The sequence below is a fragment of the Microcebus murinus genome, chromosome 24, assembly GCF_040939455.1.
Source record: "Microcebus murinus isolate Inina chromosome 24, M.murinus_Inina_mat1.0, whole genome shotgun sequence".
Taxonomy (NCBI): domain Eukaryota; kingdom Metazoa; phylum Chordata; class Mammalia; order Primates; family Cheirogaleidae; genus Microcebus; species Microcebus murinus.
Genome location: NC_134127.1, coordinates 13,550,030 through 13,569,555, shown reverse-complemented (window position 1 = coordinate 13,569,555; position 19,526 = coordinate 13,550,030). Strand labels below are relative to the sequence as shown.

Here is a 19,526-nt window from a genome sequence, read left to right as displayed (position 1 = left end):
ATCTCCCTTAATTCATATACCAATATCATAAATAAAGATTATAATTATCAAATTAGAGGTGATGAAACTGCTGGCCAACATTTCTGAACCCAGATCTAACCAGCTTTCCATCTTTACTGCCTCTTTCAATAAAGATCCTCTACTCAGTGTAAGAAAGCATCCTGCTTTGTAGCTACTTTGGCAATGGATATGTGAAATCTAAAATGGATATGAATATAATAAAAATTTCTTGTTTAAAGTAATTAATAAAGATAAAAGTGGAAAAACTCTAAACACCCAGAAATACTTAATGTGTTTTAATGTTTCTCTATCACCGTCAAACATGGTGTCAACCCTTTTCACATTTACTATGCATATATAACTATGAAATGTATGAATGATAACACCAATGCATTATCCTGGGAAACAAACTAAACCATCTAATTACTGGATAAAATAAGTGTTTTTTCTCCCATTTATAAGTTCACCAAATTGTGTTTCCTTGAATATTAGATTCATAACCTGTTTTAGAACATTAGTTCATTTAATTAAGTTTTTATCTGATAGCTGTATGAATGGTTCAATCATATCCAAACATATATAATTACCAATTAGTATTTAGATCATAAACAGCAAATGGAAATAATAGTGACCACACATACAGCACTTAAGGTGGTGTATGTCTGACAGCATATTGGGGAAAGAAGTTATAAAATACATGTTTTAACATTCAGATTTTGAAATTTAGATATTGTGTGCAAAATGTTAATAGTAAGTTTTACTACATAGTAGGATTATGAGTGACTTTTTTTTCTTTCAAATTTTCAAATGTTGTATGAAAAAATGTGTGGGTTTTCTTTTATGAAAAAGACAACAAAATATAGACATTTCTTAAGAATTAGATATATTCAAAACCTGACCCCTCCAGGGATTGTATGAAGATGTCCAAGTGGCCCATAGAGATGAAAGTTTCAAAGTTGCTTTGGTGAGTGAAACAACAACAACAAAAATTTGAAAGTGTTGAAATCACTTCTAAATGCTGGCTCTACTCCTTCAATACCACTTTTAAGCCTTTGAGTTCAACTTCACTACTAAGAATGAGCTGAACTTCAGAGATCTAATCATTTGATGTGGTTCTTTCTGCAAAACAACTCTGAATATATTACCTAAAAAAATTGCTCTGGATAATGGTGAATGTGAGCCTGAAGCGACCCTTCTGTTAAAGTCTTGAGGTCAAGGGGAACACAAGCAATTGCGTCCTCAGAGCAGAGCGCTTATCCAAAAAGAACAACTTGTGGATACTACTTATTTTCATGCTAGTACTTTTTACCACTGAATTCTAGTTTTTGTATTCTGTTTGCTTTTTTCTGTAGTTTTATATTTGGAGATTTTTTTTTTTATTTCAGCATATTATAGGGGTACAATTGTTTAGGTTACGTATATAGCCCTGTCCCCCAGACCCTCGAGTGAGAGCTTCAAGCTTGTCCATCCCCCAGACAGTGCACATTGCATTCATTATGTATGTATATACCCATTCCCTCCTTCCCACTCCCATCTGCCCAACACCTGATGAATGCTATTTCTATATGTGCACTTAGGTGTTGATCAGTTAAAACCAGTGTGATGGTGAATACATGTGGTGCTTATTTTTCCATTCTTGGGATACTTCATTTAGTAGAATGAGTTCCAGCTCTGTCCAGGATAACAAAAGAGGTGCTATGTCAACATTGTTTCTTGTAGCTGAATAGTACTCCATGGTGTGTGTGTGTGTGTGTGTGTGTGTGTGTGTGTGTGTGTGTGTGTGTATACACACACATATATATTATTAATCCACATTTTATTAATCCACTCATATTTTTGATGGGTACTTGGGTTGTTTCCACATCTTTGCAATTATGAATTGTGCTGCTATAAACATTCGAGTGCAGATGTCCTTTTTAGAGAATGTCTTTTGTTCTGTGGGTAGATGCCCACTAATGGGATTGCTGGATCAAATGATAGATCTACTTGTATCTCTTTGAGGTATCTCCATATTGCTTTCCACAGAGGTTGTGCTAGTTTGCAGTCCCACCAGCAGGATATGAATGTTCCTATCTCTCTGCATCCACACCAACATTTATTTTGGGACTTTTTGATAAAGGGCATTCTCACTGGGGATAAGTGGTATCTCATTGTGGGTTTGATTTACATTTCCCTGATGATTAGAGATGTTGAGTATGTTTTCATATGTTTGTTGGCCATTATTCTGTCTTCTTTTGAAAAGTTTCTGCTCATGTCTTTTGCCCACTTTTTGAAAGGGTTGTTTGATTTTTTCTTGGTGGTTTTCCTAAGTTCTAAATAGATTCTAGTTATCAGCTCTTTATCTGATGTATGCATGTGAATATTTTCTCCCATTCTATAGGCTGTCTGTTTGCTCTTGTGATAGTTTCTTTAGCTACGCAGAAGCTTTTTAATTTGATCAGGTCCCATTTATTTATTTTTATTGTTACTGTGATTACCTTTGGGGTCTTCTTTATAAATTCTTTGCCTAGGCCAACGTCTAGAAGAGTGTTTTAAAGATTCTGCCATGAGACTACTGGAATTGATAAACAAATTTAGCAAAGTCTCAGGTTACAAAATCAACGTACAGAAATCAGTAGCCATTCCTATACACCAACAACAGTCAAACTGAGAACCAAATCAAAGACTCAATAACCTTCACCATAGCAACAAATAAAATAAAGTACCTAGGAAAATATTTTACTAAAGAGGTAAAAGATCTCTATAAGGAGAACTATGAAATACTGAGGAAGGAAATAGCAGATGACGTAAACAGGTGGAAAACCATATCATGCTCATCATTTTTCACAGATATAGAAAAAATAGTTTTACGCTTTGTATGGAACCGGAGAAGACTGCATATAGTAAAAGCAATCCTATGCAAAAAGAACAAAATGAGAGGCATCAATTTACCAGACTTCAAACTATACTACAAGGCTATAGTAATGAAAACAGCTTTGACTGGCACAAGAACACGGACATAGACCAATGGAACAGAACTGAGAACCCAGATATAAAACCATCCTCATATAGCCATCTAATCTTTGACAACGCAGACAAAAAGCATACACTGGGGGAAATAATCCTTATTTAATAAATGGTTCTGGGAAAACTAGATAGCCACATGTAGGAGACTCAAACAGGGTCTGCACCTTTCACCTCTCACAAAAATAAATTCATGGTGGATAACAAACTTAAACCTAAGGCACGAAACTATAAGAATTCTAGCAGAAAACGTTGGAAATACTCTTGAAGATAATTTTCAAACAGCCTCCAAATGTCTTTTTTGCAGACAAAAGTATCTAAAATACTTTTCCTCTTACAATTTATGTCATCAACCTGTAATCACATTTGTACCTTCCATTTCATTTTTGTGTATTAGCTTCCATTGAATTTTTCTTTCCCAGACTAATGCCACTCATTCTGTGGATGTTTCACTGGGTCAGTAGAGGTCAGTTGATATAGGTAGGAAATGTTTTATTTCTATTTTAATGAATTCCCAGAGCAGTAATGAGTACTTTGAATTTTTTGAAGTTTACAAAATTTTAACTGTGCTTGCCTGAAAGTTTGCAACACTAGTGATTTTCATTAAAGCTCTCATCTTTGAAAGACAGGGACTCTTCATTAAGGAATACATACATCCTAAATTGTAGTTATTTATTTATTAAAGCTCTGTCTTTGCTATTGATAATACATAAAGGATTTAAATAAGTAAACTTATCACAGCCTACTGTTCAGGAACATTATGAAGCGAAACAACATAAGAAACTGTTGCTAAATCACTATACAAATGAGATTAAATAATTGATGTGAACAAATGAAAGTATTTATAAAGAGTGAAAAAACAGATAAGGCAATCCAAAATTATTCTAAAACTCATTCTGGCTTTGTTTGAAATGGCAAGGATTTTTATTTTTGCCTTCCTGTACATTTGTCTGGTTGGTACCTTCCAATTGAATACTATCATCTTTTAGTTTTCCATAAGTTTTCTCTTTTCTATTAATGAATTTTTATTTTTCCCTTAGGCTTGAATCACCAACAAGATCCTTGATAATGGAAGCTCCTCGTGGGGTCCAGGTGAGCGCTGCTGCAGGAGATTTCAAGGCTACCTGCAGGAAGGAGCTCCATTTGCAGTCTACAGAGGGGGAGGTGAGTCCCAGAGCATCTTCTCAAATTATATGCATATGGTTCAGGGTGAAACTAAAGAACTACATTGTGAGAAAGTTTAAATTATAAAAATATTAACACTTCTTGAATAGGAAATTTGGTAAATCTAAGGTTACTCTTTAAAGTTAAACGTCCGTTTGTTTTCTACTGAAAGATATTCATTCGCAAGTCAATTGTAAGTGGGGCATCTAAATCCCTGTAGTTTCAAAATCAGCAGATAAACATAATATCAGGACAATATCAAGATGAAAGGAAGTCTTTGTTGTCTTTTGTTTGTTTTTTCTCTTTGGGTCTGCAAAAAGTTCTTCCAAAAAGAGTACTTTGGTTGTTTGTTTGTCTGTTTCCATGGAGAGAGTACATATATTTTTCTAAAAGAAAGACACAATTTTATTTTATTATTTATTTCCTAGATAAGGATATAGATGTTAATATTTTTCTTCCATGTCACTTTTCTACCTTAAGCATTTCCTTTAAGTCTGACTTATTTGGGTCTATATTTCTAGGTCGCCTCCCAGTATCTAATCTCTTATTTAATCCATACATTGAGCTTTTAATTTTAATGCTTTTGTTTCTAATTTCTGGTATCCTCATCTGTTAATTTTCAAATCTGCCTGGATATCTTGGCAGTTGCTCTTTTGTCTGCTTGTTTTTAATTCTACTTTAATTGTTTTGAGTGCTTATACATGATTCATATTCTTGTATGTTTTTACTAGAATTCTCAAAGTCCTTGAAGGTCTACATCTGTTGTGTTGGTGTTCCAACCAATTTAGTTCTTTAGTATTTTTTCTTCTCCTGGTTATTTATTTTTTCTTAATTATGAATTCACACAGATCAAATTGAGAACAAAAATAATGAAAGGATAAATTTTCAGAGGGAGATGATCTGGAGCATTTCACACATCTTCAGGTGTAATGATGAAGGCATAAATTAATAGAATCAAGATAAGGATATTCCTTTTTTATGTTTATGCCATTATTCAGTTGTTTATTCAAGAGAAATTTTAATTATATATTTTACAGGACCATATTAGTGTCTTGGTGGATAATATTTTAAAAATATATCCATATATCCTTTCAGGATTTTTTTCCACAACAATTGCACACTACAATAATTAGTCTAACACAGCAAGACAGAAATCTTTCTCAAACATCTTGCATTCTTTTTAAAGAGTTGCTTTTATCATGCTAATTGTTTCATTCAAAGTATTCATAACAAATATTGGTGGATATTAGTCTATGTTCTGCTCTTACTTATGAATCATTTACTTATGTTCTTTTATTCAACATACCAGCAGAATCCTTTGATTCAATTATAGGTTAGCATGTAATTATCATTGAGTATTATGCTACAAATAACTCATAGCCAGAGGTTTTATCTGTGGTTTGTATTCATATTAATAAAATAAAAGTACAGAAAAGTAGAGCAGTTTATATTATATTATAAAATAGATGTAATTTTCTCATGAAGAAGAATGAGATGATATAAAATCTTTTTTGTTACATTGACTATGCCACAGAAAGGCAGATTAATCATTTACTAAATAATATAGGAGGATATAAAGTTCCTACCCTTAGATAATTTTTAAAACACTTAATATCAGAGCAGGCATGGTATTGAGGTATCCAAAATAATGGGGGAAATGTGGAAGAATATAAAATTCTGCACTGCAGAATATTCAAGGTCATATCAGAATAGTAGTGCATGGAATTTCAAATTCAGCTCTGAGGACAACATGAGTCATAATTGCATATAGAATATTGTAATTGACATAATAGCATATGCAACACAACTGACCCATAACAATATATATACAACAAGATCATATAGGAAGGAAAACAAATTTATTGTGAAAATAAATTAAGATTTTCTATGAAAAGTGTTGGCCCTGATTTCAACAGCTAGGAATGGGATATATGGATTCTTGGTACACAGAAGACAGGGGACTGTGACTTAAAAGCTCAGAGAGATGATTTTGAGAACAGTGAAGAGTTTCAGAAAAAATGGATTATATGGTTTATAGGGCAATGTAGAATAGACATACCAATTTCAGAAGTTTGGAAAGCAAATAGCATCAAAGTAACTGCTTTGGCAGAAAGCAAAAGACATAGCTAAGCCCATCCATGTTGCAAAAACTTGGAGAGGCTCAGGATTAGAGTGCTGGAAGGAATAAATATATAAAAGCCCTTTTTACCTCATAGTTTTACTTCCTATCTCAAGCCAAGAAATAGCAGTTTCTCTTTTTATGAGAATGAATTTTTCTGTTAATAAAAACTACCTTCTTTTTACAGTTTGGATATCAGAAGCCTAATGGAATTAAGTATTATCATATAGCCAAATATCATCTAAAGTAGCCCCTAAATGGATGGAAAAGCTGGCGAACACCATTATGGCTACGCTGAAGCAGCCTGCGCTACACACCATCAGGCCCAAGTGCTCCAAGCCTTACTCAATTAATCAGGCTTGATTTCTAAGATTGCCACCTGCAAATCTTACCTGTATTAAACAGCTATTCACTGCAGTTATTCACCCAAACTATACCAATTGAAAGACAACCAATTCCAAAGCTGTAAAAGCCAGAGATGTAGCATGGTGTAAGCCACAGCCTGAAATCCACCAGGGCTAACTAGCAACACATATTTTCTGTGCTTACAAATGAAGGCACCATTCATAAAATTTTACAGTCATTGATCAATCCCACATAAGCCTTCTTCTCTACATGTTCTTTAGCTTTGCATATTCCACTCCTTATTATGAATGTTTCAAGGTTTCTTGGCCCAAACCAGCTTCTAACATTTCTTTTTTTCTCTAATTTTTTGAGAATTTTTAAAATTATTTATATTAGAATATTATAGGGGTACAAATATTTTGGCTACATGATTTGCTTTTGTACAGTTTGAGTCAAAGTTATAAGTGTGCCATCACCCAGATAGTGTGAATTGTACCTTTTAGGTGTGATTTTATCGATTTCCTTCCTCCCCTCTCCCACCTGCTTGATTTCCATTGAATTTTATGTCCATATGTACACACGAGTACTAATTGGTTAGTCCAATTTAATAATAAATTTGGTGTTTTTTTCCATTCTTGTAATACTTCACTTATTAGAATTGTCTCTAGTTCATCCAGGTTGTTACAGAAGGTATTAATTTATTTTTTATGGCCGAGTCGTACTCCATGTTGTACTTATACCACATTTTATTAATCCATTCATGAATTGCTGGGCATTGCGTTCATTCCACATCTTTGCAATTGTGAATTGTGTTATGATAAACATTCGAGTGCAAGTGTCTTTTTGATAAAATGGCTTTTTTCCTTTGGGAAATATCACTAGTGGGATTGCTGGATCAAATGGCAGGTCTACTTTTAGTTCATTGAGGAATCTCTGAACTGTTTTCCATAGAGGTTGTACTAGTTTGCAGTCCCACCAACAGTGTGTAAGTATGTCCCTTTCTCTCTATATCCACGCCAGCATCTGGGATGCTGGATAAAAGCCATTTTGGGACTTTTGGATAAAAGCCATTCTCACTGGAGTTAGGTGATATCTCATTGTGGTTTTGATTTGCATTTCCCCAATGACTAGAGATGTTGAGCATTTTTTTATATGTTTATTGGCCATTAGTCTGTAGTCTTTGAAAAGTTCCTATTTATGTCTTTTGCCCACTTTTTAATAGGGTTGTTTTATTTTTCTCTTGTTGATTTGCTTGAGTTCTTTTTAGATTCTGGTTATTAGCCCTTCATCAGATGTATAACATGTAAATATTTTCTCCCATTCTGTAGGTTACCCATTTGCTCTATTGATTATTTCCTTGGCTGTGCAGAAGCTTTTAAATTTAATCAAGTCCAGTTTATTGATTTTTGTTGTTGCTGTGATTGGCTTTGGGGTCTTCTTCATAAATTCTTTTCCTAGGCCGATATCTAGAAGAGTTTTTTCAACATTGTCTTCTAGAATCTTACAGTTTCATGCCTTAGGTTTAAGGCTTTTATCAATCTTGAATTAATTTTTGTGAGTAGTGAGAGGTAAAGATCCTGTTTCATTCTTCTACATGTGGCTATCCAATTTTCCCAGCACCATTTATTGAATAGGGAGTCTTTTCCCTAGCGTATATTGTTGTCTGCTTTGTCAAATATCAAATGACAACATGAGGATGATTTTATGTCTGGGTTCTCTATACTGATCCATTGGTCTATGTTTCTGTTTTTGTGCCAGTACCATGCTGTGTTGGTTACTATAGTCTTGTACTATAGCTTGAAGTCAGGTAAATTAACACCTACTGATTTGTTCCTTTTTCTTAAGGTTGCTTTGGCAGCTCCCAGTCAGCCTGAGTTCAAAGTACTTTCTCAGATGCTGTGAATAGAGGAAGTGCAGAGAAAGAAATGTCTAAGTGTAAGAGAGCTGGCACTCTGGTCTCTTGTGGTATTCTCCCATGGAATATCTCTTATGGACACTCGAACTCATGGGGCTCACTTGCTCACCCCATTATTCCTAATTAGCCACTGTACCTGGGCTTGTGAAGGGCAGAAATGCTTTCAATACACTTTTTGTCCCACTGATCACCAAAGGCAAGTAGGTGGAGGAAGGGAAACCCCCCTCACCCTTTCCCTGGGCTCCGAGCATCTCTGGGTTTGATCCATGCTGCTGTTTTCTCCTCTTTCTCTTTCTCTTCTTTCTCTTTCTTTCTCTTTCTCTTTCTCTTTCTCTTTCTCTTTTTCTCTTTCTCTTTCTCAGCTTCATGGCTTCTCTTTATGGGTTTCTGGTTGCCTCAGTTGTCTCTCTCTGTGATCTACAACTGCACTGTGACTCCTTTCCACTCTTCTCAGTCCAATATTCTACCTTCCAGCCAGGCCATTCTGACAAATGATGTCTCTAGTCAGCCATCTTGCCACTCTCCCACCTAGCATTTCTTGGACTCACTTCCAAATCTGTTGATTTAAACCTTGCAGACCCAGAGCTTGTCCCTATAATACTTTTGGCATTTTCAAAGCTTAAAGATGCCTGTTCTCTGTATGCATGCTAGCTCCTAAAAGGAAGCAAGGAAAAGGAGCTGGGCTGTACAAGTCCGCTTGCTTTTAAATTCAACAAATAAAAAGGATCATCTCTCCTCCCCTGTGGAGAAGTAAGACAGCCCAGAGTGTGTTAAAATTAGCATTTCACTTACTAAGCCCCTCAGCATGGAAACACAGAACAAGAGGAAATGAGGCCTAACATCCATCCCCCAAAAATGCACAGCCATGTTCTTTTGCTTACTTTTGTACACTTCTTACTTTCATATCAGAAAAAAAAATTGTTAAAAATTTAGAACAGAATCATTTCTCTCTCTTTGCTTTCCTGTCACTTAAAACAGAAGCAACTATGGGGTAATATATTTCAACATTTGACACCTACAAACATACCTTTTAATCGTGAATACTGTTATAATATTTAACCATGAATACTGTTGCTAAATGCAGCCATTCATTTATTTTATAATTTATTTATTTATTTATTTGACAATTATTTGTATTATATTAAAGGTGGATATGCAGGGTCAAACACTATGAAGTTATAAAAAAAATTAGGAATGGTTCTACCTTTAAGGAGAACATAGTTCAGTAGGGAAAGTAAGATATAAACATGGCTATAAGATAACATATTAAGTGATCAGCAGAATAAGATATTAAAAATAATAAATTTCTAAGAGAAAGCAAAATAATAAGAATTCTTCCATCTTGGAACATCAGGGAAAGATCCATGGAGGAGAAAGCAGATGACTTGGGTTTGATGGAGAATGTATTTGAAACCTACAGGGGAGAGACATGTCCAAGGTGAAGGAAGAGCATCATGCCATTCAGCACACACTGCAGAATTCTGTACATTGGTCCATAGATATGAACCAAAGACAGGCCCTATCTTCATGGGTCTTACTTGCAAGTAGAAGAAATAATCAATGAACAAACACAAAGTTAATATAATGTTATGAAGGGATCATTCCTTATAGACAAGTGTACCTGTTAGAGATGAATGGACTAGTGTTATTTTAATAGGGTGCTTAGGAAAGTTCTTTCTGAGAAGGTGCCTTTGAATAGAGATTGGAGAAAACTTGCTTGAATCTAAATTATTCTAAAATATATATGTTCATGGTATGTGAATTCCTTTTATGGCTTATTTGCATATGCAATAGATGCCTGTAGTTCAAAAATTAAAAATATCTAAAAATGGTGGACAGTGGAAATCTCCCTCCCACCCCTGTTCCCCAATCATACAGTTCATATCTGACCCTACTTGTAAGTAGCTGAAGATACTTACAGTTTAAGGAAATAGACAGTAAAAAAGCCCTGAGGCTAGAGTGCTTTTGGTATTTTCACTTTTTGAGAAAATACAAGAACTGAGCAAGGAGAAGAATTACAGGAAATCATGTCAATGAGGTAGTCTAGATCCTGTAGGGCCTGTGAGCCATGGAAAGACATCAGGATTCATTTGAAGTGTGATGGAAGACATTAGAGAGTTCTGAGCACTAGAATGACATAATTTGATTTTTATTTCTCAAAAGTTCACTCTAGGTAAAATTGATATGAGGACAAAAATGGCAACAAAGAGGATATTTAGGGACTACTGCAGGACTCCTAGTGCAAACCAAATAGGACTTGGATGAGCATAAAGAAGGAGAAAGTGGAATAGTCTCTATTTCTCCTGTCAATTTAGGGATGCACTTCAGGCAGTAATTAGCTACATAACAATGGAATAAAAAACAGCTGGAGAGAGAGCTGTTTCTTTGCTCAGTAAATTTCATAATCCAATTTTTCTTTTTCTGGAACTTTCCCCTTGCTTGTCAAAACCGTATGATTGCTGTTCCTGAAAGTGATGAGTGTATGATTTAGAATAAGTGATTTCCCAAATCAGAAGATTTAGCAAAGTAGGTGTTGAATATAGTTAATATGTTTCATGAAGACTTCAAATCTGATTATGTACTATAGTTATGTTGCTCATTGTGCTGATTATCTACTTGATATATCCTTTGGACTGTAAGTTAGTGCACTTTAATGAGTATTTTTAAAAATAGCCCAGAGAGGGTTTTTGTTTGTTTGTTTTTTAATTAATTGCCTACCTCTTCAGTAATATCATATCCACTGACGTCGTTATTTCTTTATATATTCATTAGAATATGCATAGTTAAGAAGTTAAATTGAGAGACCCTGTGAAAATCGTTCATTTTCTGTGGTGTTTGAATAGCTGGATTGGCCCCTTAAGCAGATTGTGCAATATTGCTTTTCAGATCAAGGGCTTTCTGTCAGAGTGTACTATCTCTCAAAGGAGAAGATAGCCGCAGAGTTTGGGGGCTATACCATAGGAATGTAATTTGTTTGTTCAATAAAGCATGGCCGCTAAACCAATAGAATTATTTGTTATGTCATCTTCCTTATTAGACCATGTTGAGGAGGGTTGTAGATTACTCAACGCTCTGAGGAACATAGATTACTAATACGAATTAAAATGCAATTTCTTTCTCCCTAGATATTTTTAAATGCAGATACAATCCGGCTGGGAAATCTACCAACCGGCTCATTTTCATCTTCTTTACCCAGCTCCTCAAGTTCTCGACAGACTGTGTACGAACTCTGTGTCTGCCCCAATGGCAAACTTTACCTTTCTCCAGCAGGAGTAGGTTCCACGTGTCAGTCCAGTAGCAACATCTGCTTGTGGAGCTGAAGTGACTAATTTCTCCTCACACCAGAATAGCCTTTTGTTCCTGTCCGTCTGCTTCACAGTTCTGCTCGGTTTCCCTTGTGATCAGTCCAGAGCTTCTTCAAATGGTCCACAGAGCAACTTCTTCCAGTGTGAGCTGGGATTCGCTGCCACCTTCTCTCGTGAACTGCTCAACACAGAGAGTGTGAATGACACAGCAGTGGAAAAACCATCGTCAGCAGGAAAACTGGATCATGACTTTTGCTCAAAAGGGAGAATAACATAGGTGCCTTTGCTACATGCAGTGAAGCACACAGTTTTAGATTTTTGCAGGACCTGGATATGAACTGCACATATATACATTACATAAATGAAATGCCCAGTATCCAATGGCAAGATGAAATGGTTAACCCTGTAAGAAAACTAATTCTACAGTATGAAAGCACAATTTTCCATTCATCTTTTTGGATGTAAACTTTTATCCCCAAATTTTAAAATTTTGAAGCATTATGTAATGCTTGCTTTACTAAAAATTAAATTCAATACATAATTTTTAACAAAACAAAACACGACAGAATCCTTCCCTGAGTTTTCTTAGTTTCTTTAAATTCAATGTGTTGTTACTCTTTGTCTACTAAGTCTAGAATTTTGTACATTAGGTAATTTTGAAAGCACTCAGCAATATAATCTTTCCAGAATTAATAAAATGCCATTATATTGTCATTTGCCAGATCTGGATGGCCTTATATAGTATTTACTTAGCTACTGCATGTGATGTATTTGCTTTTAACAAAACATCTAATTTATTGCAATATGAGATAGGATTAAGAGGGATGTGAGATTCATAGATCATTTCTTTAAAAATCCACATGCTATCCTTCACACCTAGGTTTTAATAGTAAAATTTTTGTTTGCTCCACTCACTTTATACATAACTCTGACTGCAAAAATTCAATCATCTTCTAAATAAATAAATACTAATGTGATGTATACTGCTGAGAACGGATTCACTTTCCATTGGGATATCATCTTCAGAATTATTCTCCATTTTTTTTTATTGAAGGTTAAGATTTAAGGGGCTTGAAATTAAATTAAAAATCTTTGACTAAACAGTAAAAAAGAGAAATGTTAATAAACATTGAAAATGTGTTTATTCCATTAGATTTATATTTTAAGGAAGTTGGTCACATTTCTATCCAGCTGTTAACACTTAGTTACTTTTATTAGACTGTTAAGCTGCCCTGACATCAGCAATCACAGATCTTTCCATTCTCCACTGCTCATTTTTGTAAATTAGCTCCTAATAAATAACTCCAGAATATGTGGATTCATTTATCACAACACTCCTTAACTCAAATTCTTGAAACTTACAGAATCCAAGAATGTAAAACTGTATTAAATATTTCCTATTATGGGAAGATGATTATGGTTCCTATAAGGTAAGTCCTCAGTTTTCACATGTCAATCAACCTTTTTCTCCCCCATGCACACTTTTAACAGATGTGTTGGAGCTTCATTTTGAGGGTTAATGGGTGTAGTGCCTTTGGGGTTCAGGTCTGTACAGCTTAGAGTGAAGAGAGCAATTAGAACTTGCTGAAGAAATTTGGTTAGTGAAAGTAGTAATATTGGGTAATGCAAGGAGAAAAGTGAACCCTTTGGCCAGAATTATCTTATTTGTATAACAAGATATTGAATAATTGAAAAAGTTTCATCTCACTGTACTCAGCAGAAGGGTTTGAAAGCTAGTTCATTTCAGTATTTTTTAAAATAAAACTTGACTTGTGTTTGGGTGTTATTATATAAATCTATAAATCAATATTGGAGTAAGAATTAAGATCTACAAATGCTTAAAAATCATAAATAAGTTTAACTTATATTAAAACAACATTCAAATTTAGCATGATAAATTCTCACATGAATCTTTGCAAAATACCCAAAGTAAAATACAAGAAATTTCAAGAAATTATGGGTGCTAATCACTATATTATGGACTTCTAAAGAAAACATTATGTATTAATTTGAGACATATTCAAGTTGTAATCATTCCTAAATTAAAATAATTAGAAAGTTTTTAGTCAAAGAGGAACAATACTTTTGATTAGTAATTGGCCCCGTTTCTAATCTTAGCTCTCTTCTACTAATCAATTGAGCTGATTTAGGCAGGCTGAAATCTCTCCAGACTTCAGTTTACTCAACTTTACAGCAAAAGTATCCAATCAAATGGTCTCTTGTGGTCCCTTCCAATTCTAACGTGTTCTAGTTGCAAGAACAAAATTATAGAAGGCAGAAAGTATCACTGAAAATTTAAATCATATGTCATAAAAGGAGAAAAGATGAGAAGAATAATGAGAAAAAAAGATGTAAAAACCAATTCTGATGAGGGGCTACAAAATTTTTAATCCAAATATATTCCAAAAAGTATAGACACAATTCAAAAATAATATATAAGCTTGAAAGATTTAAACTATGTCCAGATCATATAAAAATATCTATTCGATTTAGTAGAAAAAAAAAATAATGATAGAAATGCCTTCTCCATCCAACACTAAATAATTGGTTTAAATTACTTGACTGGCTATTTCAGATTTCTCAGAATCTACAAATAGACCCAGACTCTGAATTCAAGCTTCTTGTGAAGGCTTAGAAAAGTGCTATTAAAAATCTTTGATTTCCTTCCTTCCTTCCTTCCTTCCTTCCTTCCTTCCTTCCTTCCTGCCTGCCTGCCTGCCTGCCTGCCTGCCTGCCTGCCTGCCTTCCTTCCTTCCTTCCTTCCTTCCTTCCTTCCTTCCTTCCTTCCTCCCTCCCTCCCTCCCTCCCTTCCTTCCTTCCTTTAAAAAGGTTTGAATCTTTCTTTATACAGAAGTCCCTTAATTGCAGACTACCCAAACAGATTCATTATCTGCATTTCCAAGTACCATCATAATGTTGTAACATATATAATGCAGTTTACTTATAAGATGTAAATTTCATCCTCCCCAAATGACACTCCGAAAATGATCCCTTTAAAGGGAGCCCACTCAGATACTTTATTACCAGTCTCTGTATACCATCATACTCAGTTTAATCCAGGAAGGTGGGAAGGGAAGAAGGAAGAAAGGGGGTTGGTATTATTCCCAGCATTAAAATTCCTTGCCAGGAATGTATAAACTGAGTTATATTTGAGTTCAGTTTTGGGCGATCAAAAGGGGAGATATAAACAGGACACATTAACCTTTTCTCTTTCAGAATATTTCAATAAAACACTTTAAACAACAACAAAAATGTTCCAAATTTTCTGGCTCTTTTGCTCAATATCTTCAACATTTCTAACCTGTACTTATTAGTCCTGTTTTTTGGGTTATTTTTCTTATTTTATTACGAACCAAATGCTTTATAATCTGGAACATAATTATTTACCTAAGGATTTAAGACAATTATATACTTCAAATTTTACTGTAACTCAGAAATCTTAGATTACAGTATCCTAAATGTAGGGAAATGGCACCAAGACTCCAATTCCAGGTCTGCTCCTAGCCAGTCATGTGAATATCCTTAAGAAATGTATTTGATTATCTTAGGAATAGTTTACTTATTTGTGAGAGGGGTTTTATTGGTCACTTTCATCTCTAAATTTCACTGATTCATTTAAGAAAACACTCGACAATCTTGTGTTCAGTGGCCTAGTCTGAACTAGCATTTGTGATCTCCTGAACCTTAAAAATCTGCTTATAAATATGGAAATGCAAATAATGTTGTCATCCAACTTCCTATGGCCTTTTCTATCCTCCATTATTTGTTCTTACCATTTGAATACTAAGGTCCCTTTGGGAAAATGATGCTTGGTTGGCAGACTTCAGTAATGTAATTGATATTAAAAAGGAAAGGAATGTCATTCAAAATGACCATTTAGGAAATTAATAGAAATACTTACCAAATATAAACATTCTGTTGGTCTTTCTATTATTACTTATCTCCATCAAGCTAAAAAATGCTGGTCTTTTGAAAAAAGTAATATGTTCACAGAAATAAATTACCAAACTTTTTATAACATGTTATCCATTCAGAATTCCTACATATTCTACCATGTGAATGACTTGATTAGACAACACCTTATTTTACAAAAATAATATTTGATACAATGAAACTCCTTACGAATTATGTCATTGCAAACATGGTATCTCTGTATGAGGCAGCAATAGCTTGGAGAGTGTCTAATGCATATAAGTATTATATTTTGTATCAGCCATCAATATAATAATGTTAAATGATTAAAATAGTTGAAGGTATTTAATGGCCAAATTTTCTATACAACGTTCAAAGCCAATTCATATTTGAGTTTTATATGGGTGAGGTCTTGTCATCTTATTCTTCCTATAGCTTTGGTCTAATTAGAAGTGTTCATTTGACCATATTTAAAGACACATGGAGAAATTATTTGCTCTATATACCAGTATATATTATAGTAATGAATATTGGAAAAGGCCATTATCATAAAGTAAAATTACATTGTATTTTTATTCTTTTTAAACAATCATAAACTAATGAATAATATCATTGAACACTGTTATGCATATTGTTTTACACTTCAGGTCATTAGTCGTTTAAATGTCAAAGACCAAAGACTGGAATTTCTATTGTATTTAACTCTCAAACACTGCTGCTTCTACTAATTTATTCAAATGAATGGGAGGGGGTCTTATAATTATAACATGAGATAGTCAACATTCTCCTTGTGGAATTCTGAGCTGTAGACATTAATGCTTTTGTTTTAGAAGGAAAACTTCCTTAGTGTGGTTTGCTTATATTTAAACATGCATAATAAACTCCTTGGTATTCATAAAACCAGTATATAAAGGCTATATTCCAAAATGGGCCCAAAATGAATTTACTCAGCTGAGTTTAAACTTTCAATGCTTGCTAAAAATTATTTGGAGAAAATATTAATTTGAAATACTTTTAGAACCAGAGGGCTATTTTTTTAAGCGTTAATTGATGTGGCTCTGCTCTTTGAAAAAAATCAGTGAAAAACATTAAAGGAAATAAGTTATAATGAACTGTGATTCTTTTTGTTTTTTTTCAGTCTTATTATCTCATTTGTTTGAATATTTATAAATAAAAGCCAAACAGGGTTAAAGACATGCAAGGACATTCACTAACAATAGAAATATGTAACTTGGAGTTTGAGTGTCTCGTTATTTATACAATTCTTTAAATCAGGTCCACTATTCATTTATTTTGTTTTGTACTTTCATGTAAATGTTTTCTTGTATATATAGATATATGAAATGGAACTATTTTCTTACACATACTATGCAACATGTTTGTAAAATTGCAATATTACCAAAATTACAAAAGCTGTGCTTTTGTATTCTATCTTGCTTTATGTAAAAACAGTCTTTTTCTATTTAAATGGACTGTCTGTCCTATAAACTGTAGATAACATATCTATTCAAAAATCAGTCTATTGTATCTTTTGTTTAGATTGGAATGAATTGGGGTATATTTTTTGGGGGGGTGGAGAAAATGCATCAAAGTTTTGGCAATTGGAAACTTTTTTTCCCTCATAAATGCGACCTTTTGAAGCATGCAATGAGCTCATAACATTTAAGATCTCTCCTGTAATTCTTGTATTTTGTCCTAATTTTGGTGCTACTATGTAACCATGATTAAATGTGATAGTCAAAGAGGATCAAAACTCACATGCTATCATTTCATTTATTTTGTTGAAAAAAATAGTTCAAAGAGGGTGTCAGTATTAGTAGTGAACAGAGACCTTTTTTTTCAACTGTGTTTTCACATAAATTCTATTAAGATGTGTGTTTTTAAAATATTTAGTTTAATCTATATATTTATAATTGATAAAGATGCTCCCCTTATGTAAAAGTGAATATATTGTTTCTTTTAAATGTATGAACAGTGAAACTAAATAATTCAAATTGATTTGACAGTGAAAATTACTACACTTTATCAGATGATTAGCTAATAATTTGTCTATTCTAGAATCCCTCTGATTTTATTTTGGGGAAAAAATGAGACAAGTTGCTATGTGCAGAAACTTATACTCCTATACATATGTATATCTAATCACACACACAAACATATACATGTAACATTGAATATAAATACATGCTAATTGTCATTTACTTTTGTATTTCTTTTTTTCCCCGTGTTCATATTATATTCGCTATATCAAGAACCAGCATAGTTTGAGACAACAGCATGGACTTTATTAACTTTTAGTAATATATCCAGTCCATTTTTATGCATGCCTTGAGAATAACATTGTTCTTCATAGATTCCATAAAAATAGTATCCATCATAATTTTTTTAATAGTTACTATTACCTTTACCTTTTTTTTTTTTTCGGCATATTATGGGGGTACCTTTACCTTTTTTACTTTGCTATCCAAATGTCTCTATACACTGGTCCAGATATCATTTAAAAACAAACACAAAAACAGAACAAATTACACTTCTTATGAAGACTTTCAAATGTTAATTCTAAACAGAACACAAATGAATGTTTTCAGTTTGGAGAATTATATATATTCTGTCACTTTATTTTATCTCCAGTAAAATGCTGGATGGTTCTAATATGTATGCAACCAGATGCTTGTCTGCTTACTCCCAGCAGATCGATCCCTCAGGCCATTTACTGACCATAGTAATAATGCCTGGATTTGGTAAACTCTCTCTCTCTCTCTCTCTCTGTCTCTCTCTGTCTCTCTCTGTCTCTCTCTCTCTCTATATATATATATATATACATATATATATATGTATATATAGGGGTGAATGAGGAAAAACAACTTTTTACTCACACTCAGCACTTCTGTGACCAGCTGTGTCATTTGTTTTCCCACACCAACCTGTTCTCCTATACCAGCTGGGTAGCCTACAGTTCAAAACAATTATGACACTAACTGGAATTAGTACATACTCAAAAGGTTAAGTCTCTACAAGATTCCTCCCTACTTCAAATCCAAGCCATAAGTAGTATGAACTCAGGTTACCCACAACTTCTGTTCCAATGGGCTACAAGTCCCATGACCCCTTTCTGGGCTCAATAATTTGGTATAATGGCTAACAGAAAACAGTTTACTTACTATTGATGACTTATTACAAAGGATATTTTGAAGGAAACAAATGAATAGCCAGATGAAAAGGCATATGAGGTGAGGTTTGGAAGGGAGTTCAAAGAGTTGGGGTGTGGCTACCAGCACATGTATGTGTTTACCAAATGGTAAACTCTCTGAGACTCATAGTCTGAGGATTTTTTATGAAGGTTTTGCATGATCAATCATTAACTTCATTTTCTCCTCTTGCTAGGGAAGCGGGGGCGAAAAAGTTTCAAACTTCTTTTAGGGCTTGGTCTTCATGGTGACCACCTCCCACTCAGAATCCTACCAAGAGTCAACTCATTTGAGCAAAGGACACTCCTATCACTCAGGAAATTACCCAGGTCTTAGGAGCTCTACATCAGAAACTGGCTCAAAAACAAAACACTAGAACAAAAGTTTATCTTAGCATCCTTATTTAAGAGGGTTTTAGGAGCTCTGTGTTAGGAACCAAGGACAGGGATATATTATTTCACATGGAGGTGTTGGAAATAGAGATTGGGAATGAATATTAAGCCAATAACTCCAATGTAATATTATATATTTTATATGTATATTGCATATAGTATCTCTAATATATCATATATTTT

At 33.9% G+C, this 19,526-nt stretch overlaps 1 protein-coding gene across 1 annotated transcript in view; it reads left to right on the top strand.

Moving 5' to 3' along the window:
- Positions 1 to 14,482, top strand: part of SGCZ (sarcoglycan zeta) — an 832,117-nt gene extending 817,635 nt beyond the window's left edge. The window contains exons 8-9 of the mRNA XM_020282783.2: positions 4,044 to 4,167; positions 11,672 to 14,482. Of these exons, the coding sequence (XP_020138372.1) occupies positions 4,044 to 4,167; positions 11,672 to 11,866 (319 nt within the window). The 3' untranslated portion in view covers positions 11,867 to 14,482. The remainder of the gene's footprint in view (positions 1 to 4,043; positions 4,168 to 11,671) is intronic.
- Positions 14,483 to 19,526: the final 5,044 nt, after the last annotated feature.